This window comes from Bombina bombina, chromosome 4 (assembly GCF_027579735.1).
Source record: "Bombina bombina isolate aBomBom1 chromosome 4, aBomBom1.pri, whole genome shotgun sequence".
Classification (NCBI taxonomy): domain Eukaryota; kingdom Metazoa; phylum Chordata; class Amphibia; order Anura; family Bombinatoridae; genus Bombina; species Bombina bombina.
In genome coordinates, this window is record NC_069502.1 from 614,744,469 (window position 1) to 614,761,857 (window position 17,389).

General features: G+C 39.8%; 1 protein-coding gene across 1 annotated transcript in view; it reads right to left on the reverse strand.

The window, feature by feature from the left end:
* Window positions 1-17,389, reverse strand: part of CD164 (CD164 molecule) — a 48,709-nt gene that overhangs the window by 9,820 nt on the left and 21,500 nt on the right. The window contains exons 4-5 of the mRNA XM_053710625.1: window positions 5,454-5,501; window positions 863-940 (exon numbers count right to left, since the gene is read on the reverse strand). Of these exons, the coding sequence (XP_053566600.1) occupies window positions 863-940; window positions 5,454-5,501 (126 nt within the window). The remainder of the gene's footprint in view (window positions 1-862; window positions 941-5,453; window positions 5,502-17,389) is intronic.

Below are 17,389 nucleotides of genomic sequence, written 5' to 3' on the forward strand. Positions count from 1 at the left end.
CATAAGGCGCCTCTCTTTTTTCTGCTTCTACAGATTTATATAACAGTCTACACCTTAGTCATTTTAAAGTCTTACCTTAGATGAAGCTGCAAATAGCCTCCTGCACCTTTTTTTATATCATGCAGCAGGAATAGTAAAAAAAGTTATTTTAAAATGAATATTGTTCTGCCCACTTTGAAATGGCTGCCAAGCTCAGCCCACTGATGACATCACAATCTGGGATGCAAATGGCGTCCAATCACAAAAGGTTCACTAGTTGGATTCAACAGACTGTCAAAGCTATTCAGCAGAGTGCCTAGAGGTAGCCCAGATTGTGATGTCATCAGTGGGTGAAGCTCGGCATCCATTTCATAGTGGCCAGAACAAATATTGAGAGAGAAGAGAGAAAAAAGGTGCAGGAGTCTATTTGCAGTTTAATCTAAGGTAAGACTTTAAGATGACTAAGGTGTATGATGCAATACACACCACCGCCAGCTCTAAGAGGAGACATGGTGTTTTAATATTGATCTTTTAGTCACACACAGCACATGGGCATATGCTGCCAAAAAAATATAAAATTACATTTCCAAGAAGCATTACTAATGGAAGTATATTGCAAAAATGTTTCTATCTAAATATTTATGCATAGCGACATGTATGCTAAGTAATCCACCACACAAGAAATCTATTTCATATATTGATATCATGTATGGAGGTATATAACTTTTGAATATTCTGCTTTAAAACATTTGCCATTTCCCTTGCTTTGCTTTTTAAAACAAACCTCTATAATAGATAACTATGAACACAAGGTGGTATATCACAATGAAAAATAGCAGAAAGCCAAAGGTAGGATCACTAAAAACATCTGAAGAGGACTTACTGGTAGTTGAAGCAGTTGCAGTAGAATTGGCTGTGGGTGGTGGTGGAGTATCTGTGGTGTTTTGTCCTGTCGCATTAGCTGTGGGAAATAACACAATTTTTTTATATATATATATATATATATATATATATATAGAGATATAGATATATATACACACACACGATTTGTTTGGTACCCACACAGCAATAGTAAAGAGAAGGCAGTGAGAAGGAATACAAGATGCACTCTAAGCACAATAGTAGCCTATGTGGGACTGTAGATGAGTGTTTTAACAGATTGCACACAATAGGGTATGTTTGTGTTTAAAATTAAACTGTTGGGAGGTGGAGTCTAGCCACGGAGCCGAATGGTTGCACACTAATAGTGCTCTTAGGCCCGGTGGCACAAAAAAAGGCTGAAAAAAAGCATGTAATTGCTAACAATCGTACCACATCCTTGAATAAACCTAAGGGACCAATATTTGCATTGGATAAATGAGGCACGGGGAGTTTGGCAAAAATACACTACAGGTTTGAAGAGACTGGAGCGCACCTCACACAATACCTATAAATACCGGGATCGATCACATGTGAAGAAGTTATCATCTGGACTGCTCGATCTCATGCTTGAGATCACCGTACCAGGACCCGGAGCCTGCATCCACCCTGAGCTGAGCACCGCACTTGTAAGTGCAAGGCCCTATGCCGCCATAACACGTGGGTGACCTCCATCACTCTACAGTACATAACGCAGTCCAAGGAGCCACATGATGGACAGAATGTTGTGCAGAGCCAGCACTAAGACAGCAGGGGATCTCTGGCACCACAAATAGCACACACAACCCCAGAAGGCCCGGGACTTTAACAGTTATAGGGGCAAGGTGAGGGTGACACACCTAATTAACTAACGGTCGTGGCCTAACACGCACCCAACTAAACAGATTGGGAGCGCTTGGCAATACTGCTAATGCACACATAATAAAAACATTACAAACGTGTCCCTCATCCCTCAGACATAAGTACCCCTCTCCTTTAAACTATACGCCATAGGGCAGGACAGGCCTAAAACCGACACCTAATCCACAGCTCTTGGCCCAATCCGCAAGGGACTTTTTTCACCCAGCACAACTGGGCATCCAAACTAGATATGCCAAACAAGAAACTTCAGAAAATTGAGAAAAGTTCTGCCACTAAAACTATGGGACATTACCTAAAATATACTGAGCCACAAATACCCCCACCATCCAATACTGCAGAAAGCAGGCAGCAAACAGTAGTAGCGCAAGCGTATACCCCTGACCAGCTACCCAGTGACTGTTACCAAAGCTGATCTGAGTTTGTTGTCGTCCAAAGAAGATAAAAGTGGCCATGCACGAAGTAAGAACTCTATATAAAGAACTCCATAGAGATGTCTCCTCACTTAAAGACAAGGTCACCTTAACAGAAGAACACAATTCTTCCACGACAACTAACATAAACCAGTTAACTACTAAAATAACCTCACAGGAAAACATCATTCACTCGCTCAATGAAAAAATTGAGGATTTGGATAACCGCAGTCGCCGTAATAACCTGCGGGTTTAGGGGGTGCCAGAAAGAGTTGCACCAGCTGCTATTGCAGGATATCTACAGGACCTTTTTAGAACAGTCAGAGGTACACCTAACGCACCTGATATCCCCATAGGGCCTTACGGGCCAAGCCCCCCCCGCCAAAGGCCCCACCCAGAGATATCATCCTAAAACTGCTCAACTTTCCCGACAATGAAGTTATGAGGAATGCCAGAGCAAAGCAACCGATATGGCATGCAGGAATTGCCATTCAGATCTTCAGAGATATCAGCCCCATGACCCTGCAAAAACGCAGGTCCCTGTCATATATCACATCTGTGCTGCAAGATACCCTACAGATGGGGCTTCCCTGTCTCAATTATAGCATCTAAGGACAACAAAACGGCAACTTATAAAACAGAAGAAGACTTAGCACAATTCTGCTCACAATTCTCCATCGAGGTATCTGCATCACCACCAATCTCACAGGCCCACCTGCCCAACGGGCAGACCATGGAACAAGATGAATCCACTCAACGAGTAACATCGCCTACTGGGTGAAGGATGACTACAGCTACAAGCACACCTGAGAGACTGGTAACAAAATTCCTGACACTGACAGCTGGTCTACGACTAGTAGGCAAATGTAGCTGCTCTGATTAATGTACTGCATGGTTATTTGTTAATGATAATACCTCTTTTACCAAAGTATAACTACCAAGGTATCCACAGGGCTGGCCTAATCTCAGTGACCTGCCCTAAACATATATATGTATAACCGTATTGTATGTTGTATTACACTGTTATGAATTAATGCTGTTACCTCTCTCCTACCTTAATGAGACAGATGGTATAAGTTTGCAGCACATCTTTAGAGCACCGTTATAGTTGCACTGAATTTACCTTTTTGACCTTAACTGCCCAACAGGAAAAAGATTTAGCGGCCTTGGAGTAGGTATACTTGCCATACATATCTTGCCCTATATAAAGTGTATCAGTATAGTTATTAAGTGTGCGAGGCCCCCATTCACAGGGCATCTTTATAATTGCAATAACTCACTTGGCCTACCTCAATTGTCCTATATAGGATGGACTATCTACATGACCTGCCCCACAATGCCACCCCAATTGCTTTGCTGGTGATATATGCTAAAAAGATTGGTAATAGGAATCCTCAACTAGATATCCAACAGGCGAACTATCGGCAGATTTAAGTGCTCTAAATACAGCACTGTAGAGATATATTCTAGAATAAAGGCCGCTTTAACCTAGTTCTCATTCACTTATCCCTGCAGTTCTACCGAATAATATTTAGACAGACTTGCTTTTCACCTATGTCATATAGGAAGGACACTGAGAACTTCCACTTAAACCGCCCACCCCTGGTTAGATTGCAGAAACTAAAGCTTGTTTGTCATTTAACCAAGTTACAGCACAAATGTCACGTAAACCCAGAATCACCCAAAAAGGTCCTAAGGGAATTGTACTGATTTTTACTGTATGTTCAGTTCTGTTTAGATAAACGTGTTTGAATTTTATATGTTATGTATCAAAAATTCATACAAACAGCAGAAGAGCAGTTATCTTCTCTTTTTTCAGGAACTTATGTAACCATCATAATGATGGAACCAATAACACTCTCTACTCCTCTTTAAAACCACTTCATGCCCATAAGCCCCAAGTAACACATCCTTACAAATAGGAACTATTCCTGCTCATATATCCCCTCACCTATAGGTTTCCCAGCTTCAGCAACTCATGCCATTCAGAAGCGAGTTAACACACTTTCTTGCCTCTAAATACATAACACTATATGGTGGACATGCCCAGTGATTGTCAACTTTTGGAAAAAAGTATTCACAGCCAAGTCAGAAATAATCGAAGTAGATCTCGCATTCAAAATCCAAGTCCTCATGTTACAGGATCTTCCCAAAACAAAATTGCAAATTCCCTACCGTTATTGGATGATAAACAGCGCAAAAAAAACGATTCTGAGACATTGGAAATCCACTAAAACCCCAACTTTGACAGACTGGCATTCACAAACGACAGAGCTCCTCACCTTGGAACGTTACCATTTCATGAAAATTGATAAACTTGATGTACACCATCTTATGGTGGAACTTTATACTCTCCCAACTTAACTGAATAAATATAGATAGACAGACAACATCACAATTCGAATAATTCCTACACCATCCTCTTGAATAAACCCTGGATGATGCCAGGCATCTTACCTATCCCGCCTCATACTCCCCACCTCCCCTTACATGAGGTCCCCCCCAACGATCCCCTCCCCCCCCTTTTTTCCCCATTCCCCTCATCCCCTTTATCTTCCCCCTTTTCTCAAAATATGTCTCCCTGTTCTTCTATTTTTCTTGAACCTAGATAAATCAAACCCTATAATCACTCTACAAGACACATGGCCATACCCTTCTTTTGGCACTCTTCACTTTCTCTTCTAAATTAAAACCTTTATTTAATAAATAATTACTTCAATTGAGAATTACTTTATATACAGAATGTTAATTGTTTTTGACCACAATCTGTATTACTTTAACTGAAATCAATGGACTTTGTAACTCAGCACCTGAATGAAAGAGGAACCAAAACATCTTTACGTTAAAATATTCGTCCTCTCTCACATTGGACTGAAGCATGCAAAGAACATTCTATGTGGATCTGAGCTTTTGTAGTAATAAGTCCTCTTCTCCTCTGTTATTCAAATGTTATTGGCAAGGCTATCTTGTTCAAAGTCAATGTGTTTTGAAATTAACAATGTTATACTGAAAATTACCAATAAAATATTTAAAAACGCAAAAAAATAATAAAAAAAAATTAAAAAAAATTAAACTATTGGGAAGCTCCTAGCACTTTCATAACAATTGTATTACTTAAAGTATGGAAAGCTAAATATTAGTCCATCCTACTGAAACAGAAAATCCAAAATATTTGTACTAAGAGGGGAAAAACAAACAAAAAAAACCAGGAAATTCTTTTTGTTAATGTAAAACATTTTCAATAAAAATAGCTTCACTCAAAAGAGAACAGGGAATATTACTCACCTGTGGTTGATACAACAGTGGTTATAGTTTGAGTTGTGGTGCTGGCAGCTACAATAAGGGAAACATTAGCATTAATTGTAGAATCAAAAATTACCTTTATGCAGTATACAGCTAGGTAAATACTACATTCCCAAGACTATGCAGAAATAATTAAAAATGTTAGTCAATTATTTTTTTTTTAAATTCAGTCAGCAAAATACCTTAAAAAGTATTGAATTTGAAATGAGCAGTAGAATATTTTCTGGCAAATTTCAAAGTTTATCTAATTTTACCTCCCCCTGTATTATGCGACAGCCATCAGCCAATTACAAAATGCTGCATTTTTAGTTTAAACTTCCTTAGATACGTGCAAGAGGGCCAAGCAGCGCTAACTAATGTGTAAGGACAAGAAGGTAAAGCAAATAGAATACAAAGGCCCCAGAACATAAATATATTATATAAAAAATATTTCTACATAGAGAAGCTTAAAGGGATAGGAAAGTCAAAATTAAACATGCACGATTTAGATAGAGCATGTAATTTTAACACACTTTCAAATTCACTTTATTCTTAAATAAGCTTTGTTCTCTTGGTATTCCTTGTTGAAAAAAGTAAATGTATGCTTACCTGATAAATTTATTTCTTTTACGATATGAGGAGTCCACGGATTTCATCCTTACTTATGGGATTACGCCTCCTGGTTAGCAGGAAGTGGCAAAGAGCACCACAGCAGAGCTGTATATATAGCTCCTCCCTTCCCTCCCACTCCAGTCATTCGACCGAAGTTAGGAAGAGAAAGGAAAAGCCAAAAAGGTGCAGAGGTGACTAAAGTGTTTTTTTGTTACAAGTAAATACCCGTCTTAAAAATGACAGGGTGGGCCGTGGACTCGTCATATCGTAAAAGAAATAAATTCATCAGGTAAGCATAAATTTCCTTTTCTTTTACAAGATATGACGAGTCCACTGATTTCATCCTTACTTATGGGATACAATACCAAAGCTATAGGACACAGATGAAAGGGAGGGACAAGACAGGAACTGCTGCTTGAAGAACTTATCTCCCAAAACCAGCCTCAGATGAAGCAAAAGTATCAAATTTGGAAAAAGTGTGAAGACACGACCAAGTTGAAGCCTTGCAAATCTGTTCAACAGAAGCATTATTTTTAAATGCCCATGAGGAAGCCACCGCCCTAGTAGAATGGGCCGTAATTCTTTCAGGAGGCTGCTGTCCAGCAGTCTCATATGCCAGACGGATGATACTCTTCAGCCAAAAAGAAAGAGGTGGCGTAGCTTTCTGGCCCCTACGCTTTCCAGAAAAAACAACAAATAGAGCTGCAACAACTAATCGTCATAATCGATTATGAAAATAGTTGTCAACGAATCTCATAATCGATTAGTTGGTTTGCAATTAGTTGGTCTGTGCACAACACCAGCTGCTTCACTCCAATGAACTCCTGCATATGGTATTGTGTTTTATGGTTATGTCCTTAGCCTAAAGGACGTCTACTTTTCACTTTTTCAGGACAGTATACGTTTACAACTACCCCTGGCTTATGTGCAACCCAGATATAATAGTCATAATTTGGATTGTTTATATTAAATCTGGTGATTTAGAACTATGCTTTTCATGATATAGTGCCAAGCTTGTTGTTTACACCTTGCCTCTAGATTGATGGGAGTTATTTAAATTGATGTGCACTATTATCTGTTTGTACAATTATTAGCGTATTGCTTGCTATTGCTGATTATATGTACTGTATAAATAAATAAGTAAGGCTTTGTCCTGTTATTTATATACAGTCCTTAGCGCTTTTGATTTTGTTTTTTTATATTTTTAATAAATTGTGATAATATGTACCAGATTCAACCTTTATAAGTATATATCCGTTATTTTTAGAGCGGACTAGATATTTTCCCTAACCTTATAGCTGGTTATTTACCATTGCATATAGATATTCAAGATATTTTTATGTTAGAATGAAGTCAAGGGTTACTTTATTGAGAGGCCCTTGCCAAGGTAGAAAACACTTAGCATTGGTGAAGAGCTAACAAAGATAAGATATCCCACTTTGGTGAAACTGGCAAAACCCTACTTAAACACCTCAACAGCCTTTTCTCTGCTGCATGAAATATAGCTGCAAACAGAGAACCAGCCTTAGCCAGAAGCATATGGACATGTTGAGATTTTTGCATTTCAATGCAAGTTTCTGAAAGAGTGAATAACAGAATGTTATTAACAGTGATAGTCTAACTCTTTCTAGTTCTACCTCTTTTCAAACAGTTTGTGGTTTTGTTTTGTTTGATTATAAAACTGTGCTCTGCTGCTTAAAAATTGAAGAAACAGTTGTGTTAATGTAAAGTTTTAATCTGAAGTTTATATTTGTAACACTCATTATGTGGATTTTATTTAAAACATAGAAAACTATTATTGAGTCTCTTTTTATCCGATTAGTCGATTAATCGAAAAAATAATCGGCCGATTAATCGATTATGAAAATAATAGTTAGTTGCAGCCCTACAAATAATGAAGATGATTGACGAAAGTCTTTAGTCGCCTGCAAGTAAAACTTCAGGGCACGGACCACATACAAGTTATGCAACAGACATAATCTTGGAAGAAGGATTAGGACATAATGAACGAACAACAATTTCCTGATTAATATTCTTATTAGAAACAACCTTAGGAAGGAAACCAGGTTTGGTACGTAAAACCACCTTATCAGAATGGAAAATAAGATAAGGCGAGTCACATTGTAACGCTGAAAGCTCAGAAACTCTACGAGCAGAAGAAATAGCAACCAAAAATTAAAGCTTCCAAGATAACAACTTAATAGCTATGGAATGCATGGGTTCAAACGGAACCCCTTGAAGAACATTAAGAACTAAATTCAAACTCCAATGTGGAGCAATTGGTCTAAACACAGGCTTGATTCTGGTCAGAGCCTGACAAAAAGACTGAACGTCTGGAACATCTGCCAAACGGTTGTGTAGTAAGATCGACAAAGCAGAGATCTGTCCCTTTAAGGAACTTGCTGATAACCCTTTCTCCAATCCCTCTTGGAGAAAAGAAAATCCTGGGAATCCTAACTCTATTCCATGAATAGCCCTTGGATTCGCACCAATAAAAGATATTTACGCCATATCTTATGGTAGCTCTTTCTAGTGACAGGATAATGTGCCTGAATCAAAGTATCAATGACCGAATCAGAGAACCACCGCTTAGATAAAATCAAGCGTTCAATCTCCAGGCAGTCAGCTGCAGAGAAACTAGATTCGGATGTTGGAAGGGTCCCTGAATGAGAAGGTCCTGCCTCAATCGAAGCTTCCACGGTGGCAGAGAGGACATGTCCACTAGATCGGCATACCATGTCCTGCGAGGCCACGCAGGCGCGATTAGAATTACCGAAGCCCTCTCCTGTTTGATCCGTGCAATCACCCGGGGAAGGAGAGCAAACGATGGAAACACATAAGCTAGGTTGAACGACCAAGGAATCTATCAGTTCGGCCTGAGGATCCCTTGACCTGGATCTGTATCTTGGGAGCTTGGCATTCTGACAAGACGCCATCAGATCCAATTCCATCTGAGAATCAGGGTGGCAAAGACCTCCGGATGAAGTTCCCACTCCCTCGGATGAAACGTCTGTCTGCTTAAAAAGTCCGCCTCCCAGTTGTCCACTCCTGGGATGTAGATTGCTGACAGATAAGAGTGAGCCTCCGCCCACCGAATTGGATACTTCTGTCATCGCTAAGGAACTCCTTGTTCCTCCCTGATGATTGATGTAAGCCACAGTCGTGATGTTGTCCGACTGAAAACGGATGCATTTGGCCGAAGCCAACTGAGGCCAAGCCTGAAGCGCATTGAATATTGCTCTCAATTCCAGAATATTGATTGGAAGTAGAGACTCTGACCGAGTCCACACACCCTGAGCCTTCAGGGAATTCCAGACTGCACCCCAACCTAGCAGACTGGCGTCCGTTGTCACTATCACCCATGAGGGTCTGTGGAAGCACGTCCCTTGGGACAGATGATCCGGCGACAACCAAGAAGAGAGTCTCTTGTCTCCTGATCCAGATCTATCTGAGGAGACAAATTTGCGTAATCTCCATTCCACTGCCTGAGCATGCTCAGTTGTAGCAGTCTGAGATGAAAACGAGCAAATGGAATGATGTCCATTGCCACCACCATCAATCCTATTACCTCCATGCACTGAGCCACTGATGGTCAAGGATTGGACTGAAGGGATCGGCAAGTATTCAGAATCTTTAACTTTCTGACCTCTGTCCAGAAAATTTTCATGGATATGGAATCAGAGTTACCAAGAAGGGGACCCTTGTTTGTGGAATTAGTGAACTCTTTTCTAGATTCACCTTCCACCCGTGAGTCCTCAGAAAGGACAGAACCATGTCTGTATGAGACTTTGTCAGATGATAAGACGCCTGGATCAGAATATTGTCTAGATAAGGCGCCACTGTAATACCCCGCGGCCTGAGAACCGCCAGAAGGGACCCTAGAACCTTCGTGAAGATCCTGGGTGCTGTGGCCAACCCGAAGGGAAGAGCCACAAACTGAAAATGTTTGTCCAGGAAGGCAAACCTTAGGAACTGATGATGATACTTGTGGATAGGAATATGAAGGTATGCATCCTTCAAGTCCACGGTAGTCATATATTGACCCTCCTGGATCAATGGTAGAATTGTTTGAATAGTCTCCATCTGGAAGGATGGGACTCTGAGAAACTTGTTTAGACTCTTGAGATCTAAAATGGGTCTGAACGTTCCCTCTTTTTTAGGAACCATGAAAAGATTTGAGTAAAACCCCTGCCCCTGTCAAAGTATTGGAACGGGACGAATTACTCCCATAGTAGAGAGGTCTTTTACACAACGTAAGAACGCCTCTCTTTTTATCTTGTCTACAGACAATCGTGAAAGAAGAAACCTCCCCTTTGGGAGAGAATTTTTGAATTCCAGTTGATACCCTTGGGACACGATTTCCAGTGTCCAGGGGTCCTGAACATCTCTTATCCAAGCCTGGGTAAAGAGAGAAAGTCTGCCCCCTACTAGATCTGGTCCCGGATCGGGGGCCGCCCCTTCATGCTGTCTTGGGAACAGCAGTGGGCTTCTTGGGTTGTTTACCTTTGTTCCAAGCCTGGTTGGGTCTCCAGACGGCCTTGGCTTGAGCAAAATTCCCTTCCTGTTTAGCGGAAGAAGAAGCGGGGACTCCTTTGAAGTTCCGAAAGGAACAAAAATTATTTTGTTTACCCCTCAGTTTAGCCGCTTTATCCTGAGGTAGGAGATGACTCTTACCTCCCGTAATGTCAGAAATTATTTCTTTCAAATAAGGCCCGAATAGGGTTTTCCCTTTGAAAGGAATAGCCAAAAGCTTTGACTTAGACGACACATCAGCAGACCAAGACTTTAACCATAACGCTCTACGCACTAGAATGGCAAATCCGGCATTCTTAGCCGCCAACTTGGCAATCTGAAAGGCGGCGTCCGTAATAAAAGAATTAGCCAGCTTAAGAGCCCTAATTCTATCTAAAATTTCCTCTAATGGAGTCTCAGTCTTAAGAGACTCTAAGGCGTCAAACCAGAAGGCTGCCGCAGTTGTAACTGGCACAATGCAGGCCGTCTGTTGTAAAAGAGAACCCTGATGAATAAATAGCTTTTTTAGAAGACCCTACAATTTCTTATCCATAGGGTCTTTGAAAGCACAACTGTCCTCAATAGGAATAGTTGTACGCTTAGCCAGGGTAGATATAGCTCCCTCCACCTTAGGGACTGTTTGCCAAGAGTCCCGAACAGTGTCAGATATGGGATACATTTTCTTAAAATTAGGAGAAGGTGAGAACGGGATACCCGGTCTTTCCCATTCCCACGTAATAATTTCAGAGATTCTCTTAGGAACCGGAAAGACATCAGAGTAAGCAGGCACTTCTAAGTATTTGTCCATCTTACACAATTTCTCTGGTGGTACCACAATAGAGTCACAGTCATCCAGAGTCGCTAAAACCTCCCGAAGTAACAAGTGGAGGTGTTCAAGCTTAAATCTAAAGGACATGACGTCAGAGTATGTCTGAGGTAAAACACTTCCCGAATCAGAAAGTTCCCCTTCAGACAGAATGTCCCTGACCCCCAATTCAGATCCCTGTGAGGGTACATCGGAAATAGCCAACAAAGCATCAGAGGTTGCAGTATTCAAGTTGACTTCTGTCCTACTGCGTTTGTCCTGTAACACTGGCAACTTAGATAAAACCTCTGTAAGGGTAGATGACATAACTGCAGCCATATCCTGCAGAGTAAATGAAGTAGTTGAAGAACCCTGCGTTGCTTGGGTGGGCGTTAAAGGTTGTGACGCTTGGGGAGAAAGTAGCGGCATACCCTGATTCTCATCAGACTGGGAAGCATCCTTAGACACACTTTCATTAAAGAAAATCTGCCCTTTACATTGTAAGGCCCTTTCAGTACATGACGGACAAAAAGTAAGAGGGGGTTCCACAATGGCATCTGAACACATAGAACAAGTAATTTCCTCAAGTTCAGACATGTTAAACAGACTAGCAATAATAGGCGTTCTTTACTTGATATATTGAGCTCTGAAGTCAAATTACATAGACAAAAGCTTTGAACTAAGAAGTGTACCGCGCCTTTAAATAATAAAGCGCAACAATTTTTCTGTTATCAGCAAAACAATGTTTGTGGCAATAAAAAAAATGCCCTTATGTGACCAAATAGACTTGACAATATTGCACCGCTTGTTTGGTAATGTTATTTATCAACTTTTATGAAGTTTATCGAATTTATCAACACTTTAGGTCCCTGCACCTCGCCACAGCTCTGCTGTGGCGCCTACCTGCCCCCAGAGCACACTGCTTCGGCTTAGATAGCATTCCTAAGTCTCTCTGTACCCTTCGAGTACAAAACAACTTAGGCCCCACCGGAGCCCAGGACCTTGCTGCTTGATCCAGATGAATACTGCGCGGCTGAGTGTGCAAAATTAGGCCCCGCCCACCGTGGGCATACTCGAGACGTACTGAGGCCCGCATGGGCCGAAAAACATGTTGGTTATCCCAACTCAATGTTAAAAACGCCATGTGCCCCTCATAATACTCACTTTAAATAATAAAAGCGCAACCACCATAAAATATTGCTCTCTCCCAGGCCTGTTATTTCTTGACATAACGCCAGCCCACAGCAAACCGCATCTCCCAGCGTCAGCCCACATATGAATAAGTGAAAAATCAAACACACTGATAAATATCAAGATAAAAGGAAATTCCAGGTACACCCTTTTTCCTATAGTACCTACTGAATATCCCTTCCCAGTTAGGGAAAAATGTCAGCCTGTTCTGATGTATCAAGTCTCCCCAGAAACAAATGACTGAACATACCTCAATGCTGCTTGTAGCATGACACGGTTCTCCACACTGAAGATGTTTCTTTACACTACCTTCAACTGCTCAGTGGAAAACCAACCGGATCTTAGATAATGTTTGCTAAGATCATTAACATCAGGGCAGAAAAATAAGATGTCTCACCTCCTCTTAGGGGTTAAGTGACTTATGATTTCTCCCTGAGAAAAATAGTACTCACTGGCACCATTTTAAAATAAAAAAAAAAACTTCTTGATTGAAGAATCTAAACTAACACCTCACTTTACCTCTTCCTATCACTAACACAGGCAAAGAGAATAACTGGAGTGGGAGGGAAGGGAGGAGCTATATATACAGCTCTGCTGTGGTGCTCTTTGCCACTTCCTGCTAACCAGGAGACGTAATCCCATAAGCAAGGATGAAATCTGTGGACTGGTCATATCTTGTAAAAGAAATAATATGCATATATACTACACTAGTGGAAGCTAGCTGCTGATTGGTGCCTGCTCACATTTGTCTCTTGTGATTGACTGTGTGTGTTCAGCTAGCTGCCATTAATGCAATGTTGTTCCTTTAGCAATAGATAACAAGAGAATGAAGCAATTTTGGTAATAGAAGTAAATTGGGAAGTTGTTTGAAATTGTTGTTTGGTGTATCCGAATCACAAAATAAATTGTTGGGGTTTCCTGTCCCTTTAACAATATAATATTTTAAAAAGGATGTCATAATTTAGTCCGCACTTCCTTCTCATCTGCTTAGTTATAAATGTACTCACCAGAGCACACTATTCTGGAGCTATAAAAGCTACTTACCCCCCTTTTGAAAAAGAAAAAACTTCCAAGATCTGCACTAGATGCTGACTAAGCTAATAATTGCTATGCAGAATTTTGTAATGAAATGTTTTAGCTACTGTGCTTAGTAAACTATCCTGCCCCCAAATAGTTTTATGTATATTTTCTAGTTGAAAAGACATTAGAAAGTTTTACATGATCTTTCAAGTAGAAAGGTCACAACAACTTTTAACTAAAGTTATCACTATCAAAACTAGTAAAGGAGACAGAATTTTCAACTTTTAATACATTTGTGTGTACTTCCCACTTTGACATAATTAAAGGGACAGTGTACTATAAAATGACTTTCCACTTAATATGCTTCCGAGGACTTGTTAAACCAGTTGCAGAGTATAAAATGTTGGGAAATTGCTCCTTTAGCTTTATTTTTGTATAGGAGGTATGTGTTTTTGCTAGATGAAACCACAACCTAGTCAGATGGATTGAGCCTACAGAGATCGTCTGGGGTTGTCATGTTCCTTGTTCATAGGAGGATTGCCTGGTATTTCAGTGCTGAACTGACCTTGCTAGATGGGATCAGACTGATATACATAAAGGGCCACTAAACCCAAAATCTTTCTTTCATGATTCAGATAGAGAATAGAAATTTAAACAACGTTACAATTTACTTCCATTATTTATTTTGCTTCATTTTTTAGATATCCTTAGTTGAAGAAAAAGCAATGCACATGGTGAGCCAATCACACGAGGCTTCTATGTGCAGCAACCAAGCAGCAGCTAGTGAGCATATCTAGATATGCTTTTTTATCAAAGAATATCAAGAGAATAAAACAAATTAGATAATATAAGTAAATTAGAAAGATGTTTAAAATTGCATTCTCTTTCTAAATCATAAAAGAAAAAATGTGGGTGGCATGTGCCTTTAAGGAAAGTTCTCCTCTGTGAGAAGCACAATTGGGCTAAAAGAGGCTGCTCCTATATGGTAACTTGCCATAGAATACATTACTGAGCTGTTGTTCATTCCTAGTAATGTGCTTCTTTTTCTGTATGAGCTTACAGGGGGAGCAAACATCCTAATTGTTCGTTTCTCTATATTCACAATTGCCTCGTATCTCCAATTGCACAAAAGCAATTAAAAATCAACATTTTAGTACAAGTATCGAATTGAAGAACTGGGAGTGTAAATTCTTCTGCAGCTTCTTGTTTATATAGAATGAATATATCTAATACTTAAAGTGACATTAAACACGGGATAAATGCTAGAAAGAACGATCCATTCAAAGAAAAGATTAGTATGAGAATAATAAGTAGATGTATGTTTTTAAAGTTTCATTAGTTGTTTAAATATTGACAAAATAAGTAAAGTTTTAGTGTCTATAAAACAATGAGAGCTGCCATGTTGTAACTTAGGTTACCTTCTCTGCAGTGGCCAATTAGGGACAGCTATAAATAAGTCACTAGAGTGTGCAGCCAATGACTGTGTGGAATATAACAGTGTTCTGCCCTTCCATTTCTAACAGAAACTGAAAAGCTCACAATTTCAGAATGGATTTACAGGAAAAGGGGACAAAATAAATAAAGAAAGTATATTGTAGAGTTTTTTTTTTTATGTATACCATTTATCATTTTATATTACTAAAGTGTTTAATGTCCCTTTAAGAACTGAAAGTTTCAGTCAAAAGTAGCTATTTTAAATATCAAAATAAAGGCAAAGGAGCTATTTGTAAAGAATGCAATACACTCCAAAATGTAAAATGCATCATTGAGAACACATTAAAGGGGAGAAATTTTTATGTTATACTGTCCTTTTAAGGTAATCCAATCATGTTTAAAGATTTATTTTTTGTCTGTTTTTGTTTTTTTAAAGAACTATACATAGATATAGTACAATGTCTTCCCAATTAAATGATTCTTGAGATAAGCAGATCTTCGTTCTAAGCTGCCTTACAACTTTTGACCATGTTCAAAAAGAGAAAGTACCTGGAAAAAGACCCGACAACAAGCTCTTTAATACAACACATCCAAACCTGTAGATCTGGAAAATATTAAAGGGATTTCCTAATCTCTCTTTTGTAAATTGCTGCATGTAAAGAAACATGGGGGGGGGGGGGAGAAGCAGCATTCTTCATAATGAGGAATATGACACATACATATTACAAGCATTTAAGGGGTCAGATTACTGTATGCATACTTTCTGAAAGTCAAGGGGTCAAATCAGAGCAAATGTCACTTTCAGCTAAGACATTTACCAAGCATTGAATTCTGTGTTTAAACGTTTTAAATATTTGCCTTCAAAGGCTATATTATATCCTTAAAGGGAAAGAAAAAGTAAACTTTCATGATTCAGACAGAACATGCAGTTTTAAACACTTAAATAAAATTCTATTATCTTATTTGCTTTGTTCTCTTGGTACCCTTTGCTGGAAAAGTAGGCTTTGCAGCAGCAATGCAGCAACTACTGGAAAAGGATATTGGTGGCTGCACATATAGACTCACTGGCCACTTTATTAGGTGTACCTTGCTAGTACTGGGTTTTACCCCCTTTTGCCTTCAGAACTTCCTTAATTCTTTGTGGCATAGATTTAACAAGGTTTTGGAAACATAACCCAGATTTTGGTCCATATTGACATGATAGCATCATGCAGTTGCTGCAGATTTGTGGGCTGCACATTGATGCAAATCTCCCGTTCCACCACATCCCAAAGGTGCTCTATTGGATTGAGATCTGGTGACTGTGGAGGCCATTGGAATACAGTGAACTCATTGTCATGTTCAAGAAACCAGTTTGAGATGATTTGAGCTTTGTGACATGGTGCATTATCCTGCTGGAAGTAGCCATCAGAAGATGGGTACACTGTAGTCATAAAGGGATAGACATGGTCAGCAACAATACTCAGGTAGGCCGAGGTGTTTAAACAATACTTAATTGGTACTAAGGGGCCAAAAGTGTGCCAAGAAAATATCCCCCACACCATTACACCACCAGCCGAAACTGTTGATACAAAGCAGGATGGATCCATGCTTTCATGTTGTTTACGCCAAATTCTGACCCTACCATTTGAATTTTGCTGCTGAAATCAAGACTCAGCAGACCAAGCAATGTTTTAACAATCTTCTATTGTCCAATTTTGGTGAGCCTGTGCGAATTGTAGCCTCAGTTTCCTGTTCTTAGCTGACAGGAGTGGCACCCGGTGTGCTCTTCTGCTGCTGTAGCCCATCTGCTTCAAGGTTCGACATGTTGTGCATTTAGAGATGGTATTCTGCATACCTTGGTTGTAACAAGTGGTTATTTGATTTACTGTTGCCTTTTTATCATCTCGAACCAGTCTGCCTATTTTCCTATGACACCAACAAGGCATTTTCGTCCACACAACTGCCGCTCACTGGATATTTTCTCTTTTTCGGGCCATTCTCTGTAAATCCTAAAGATGGTTGTGCGTGAAAATCCCAGTACATCAGCAGTTTTTTAAATACTCAGACCAGCCTGTCTGGAACTAACAACCACGCCACATTCAAAGTCACTTAAATCCCCTTTCTTCCGCATTCTGATGCTCGGTTTGAACTTCATCAAGTCGTCTTCACCACGTCTAGATGCCTAAATGCATTGAGTTGCTGCCATGTGATTGGCTAAATTAGCAATTTGTGTTACCAAGCAATTGAACAGGTGTACCTAATAAAGTGGCCGATGAGTGTATGCCTAGTAGTGAACTGCTATATGTTCTATCTGAATCATGAAAGAAAAATTGTGGGTTTCATGCCCCTTTAAATAGGGGAAAGGTAATCTTAGAGAGAGGAA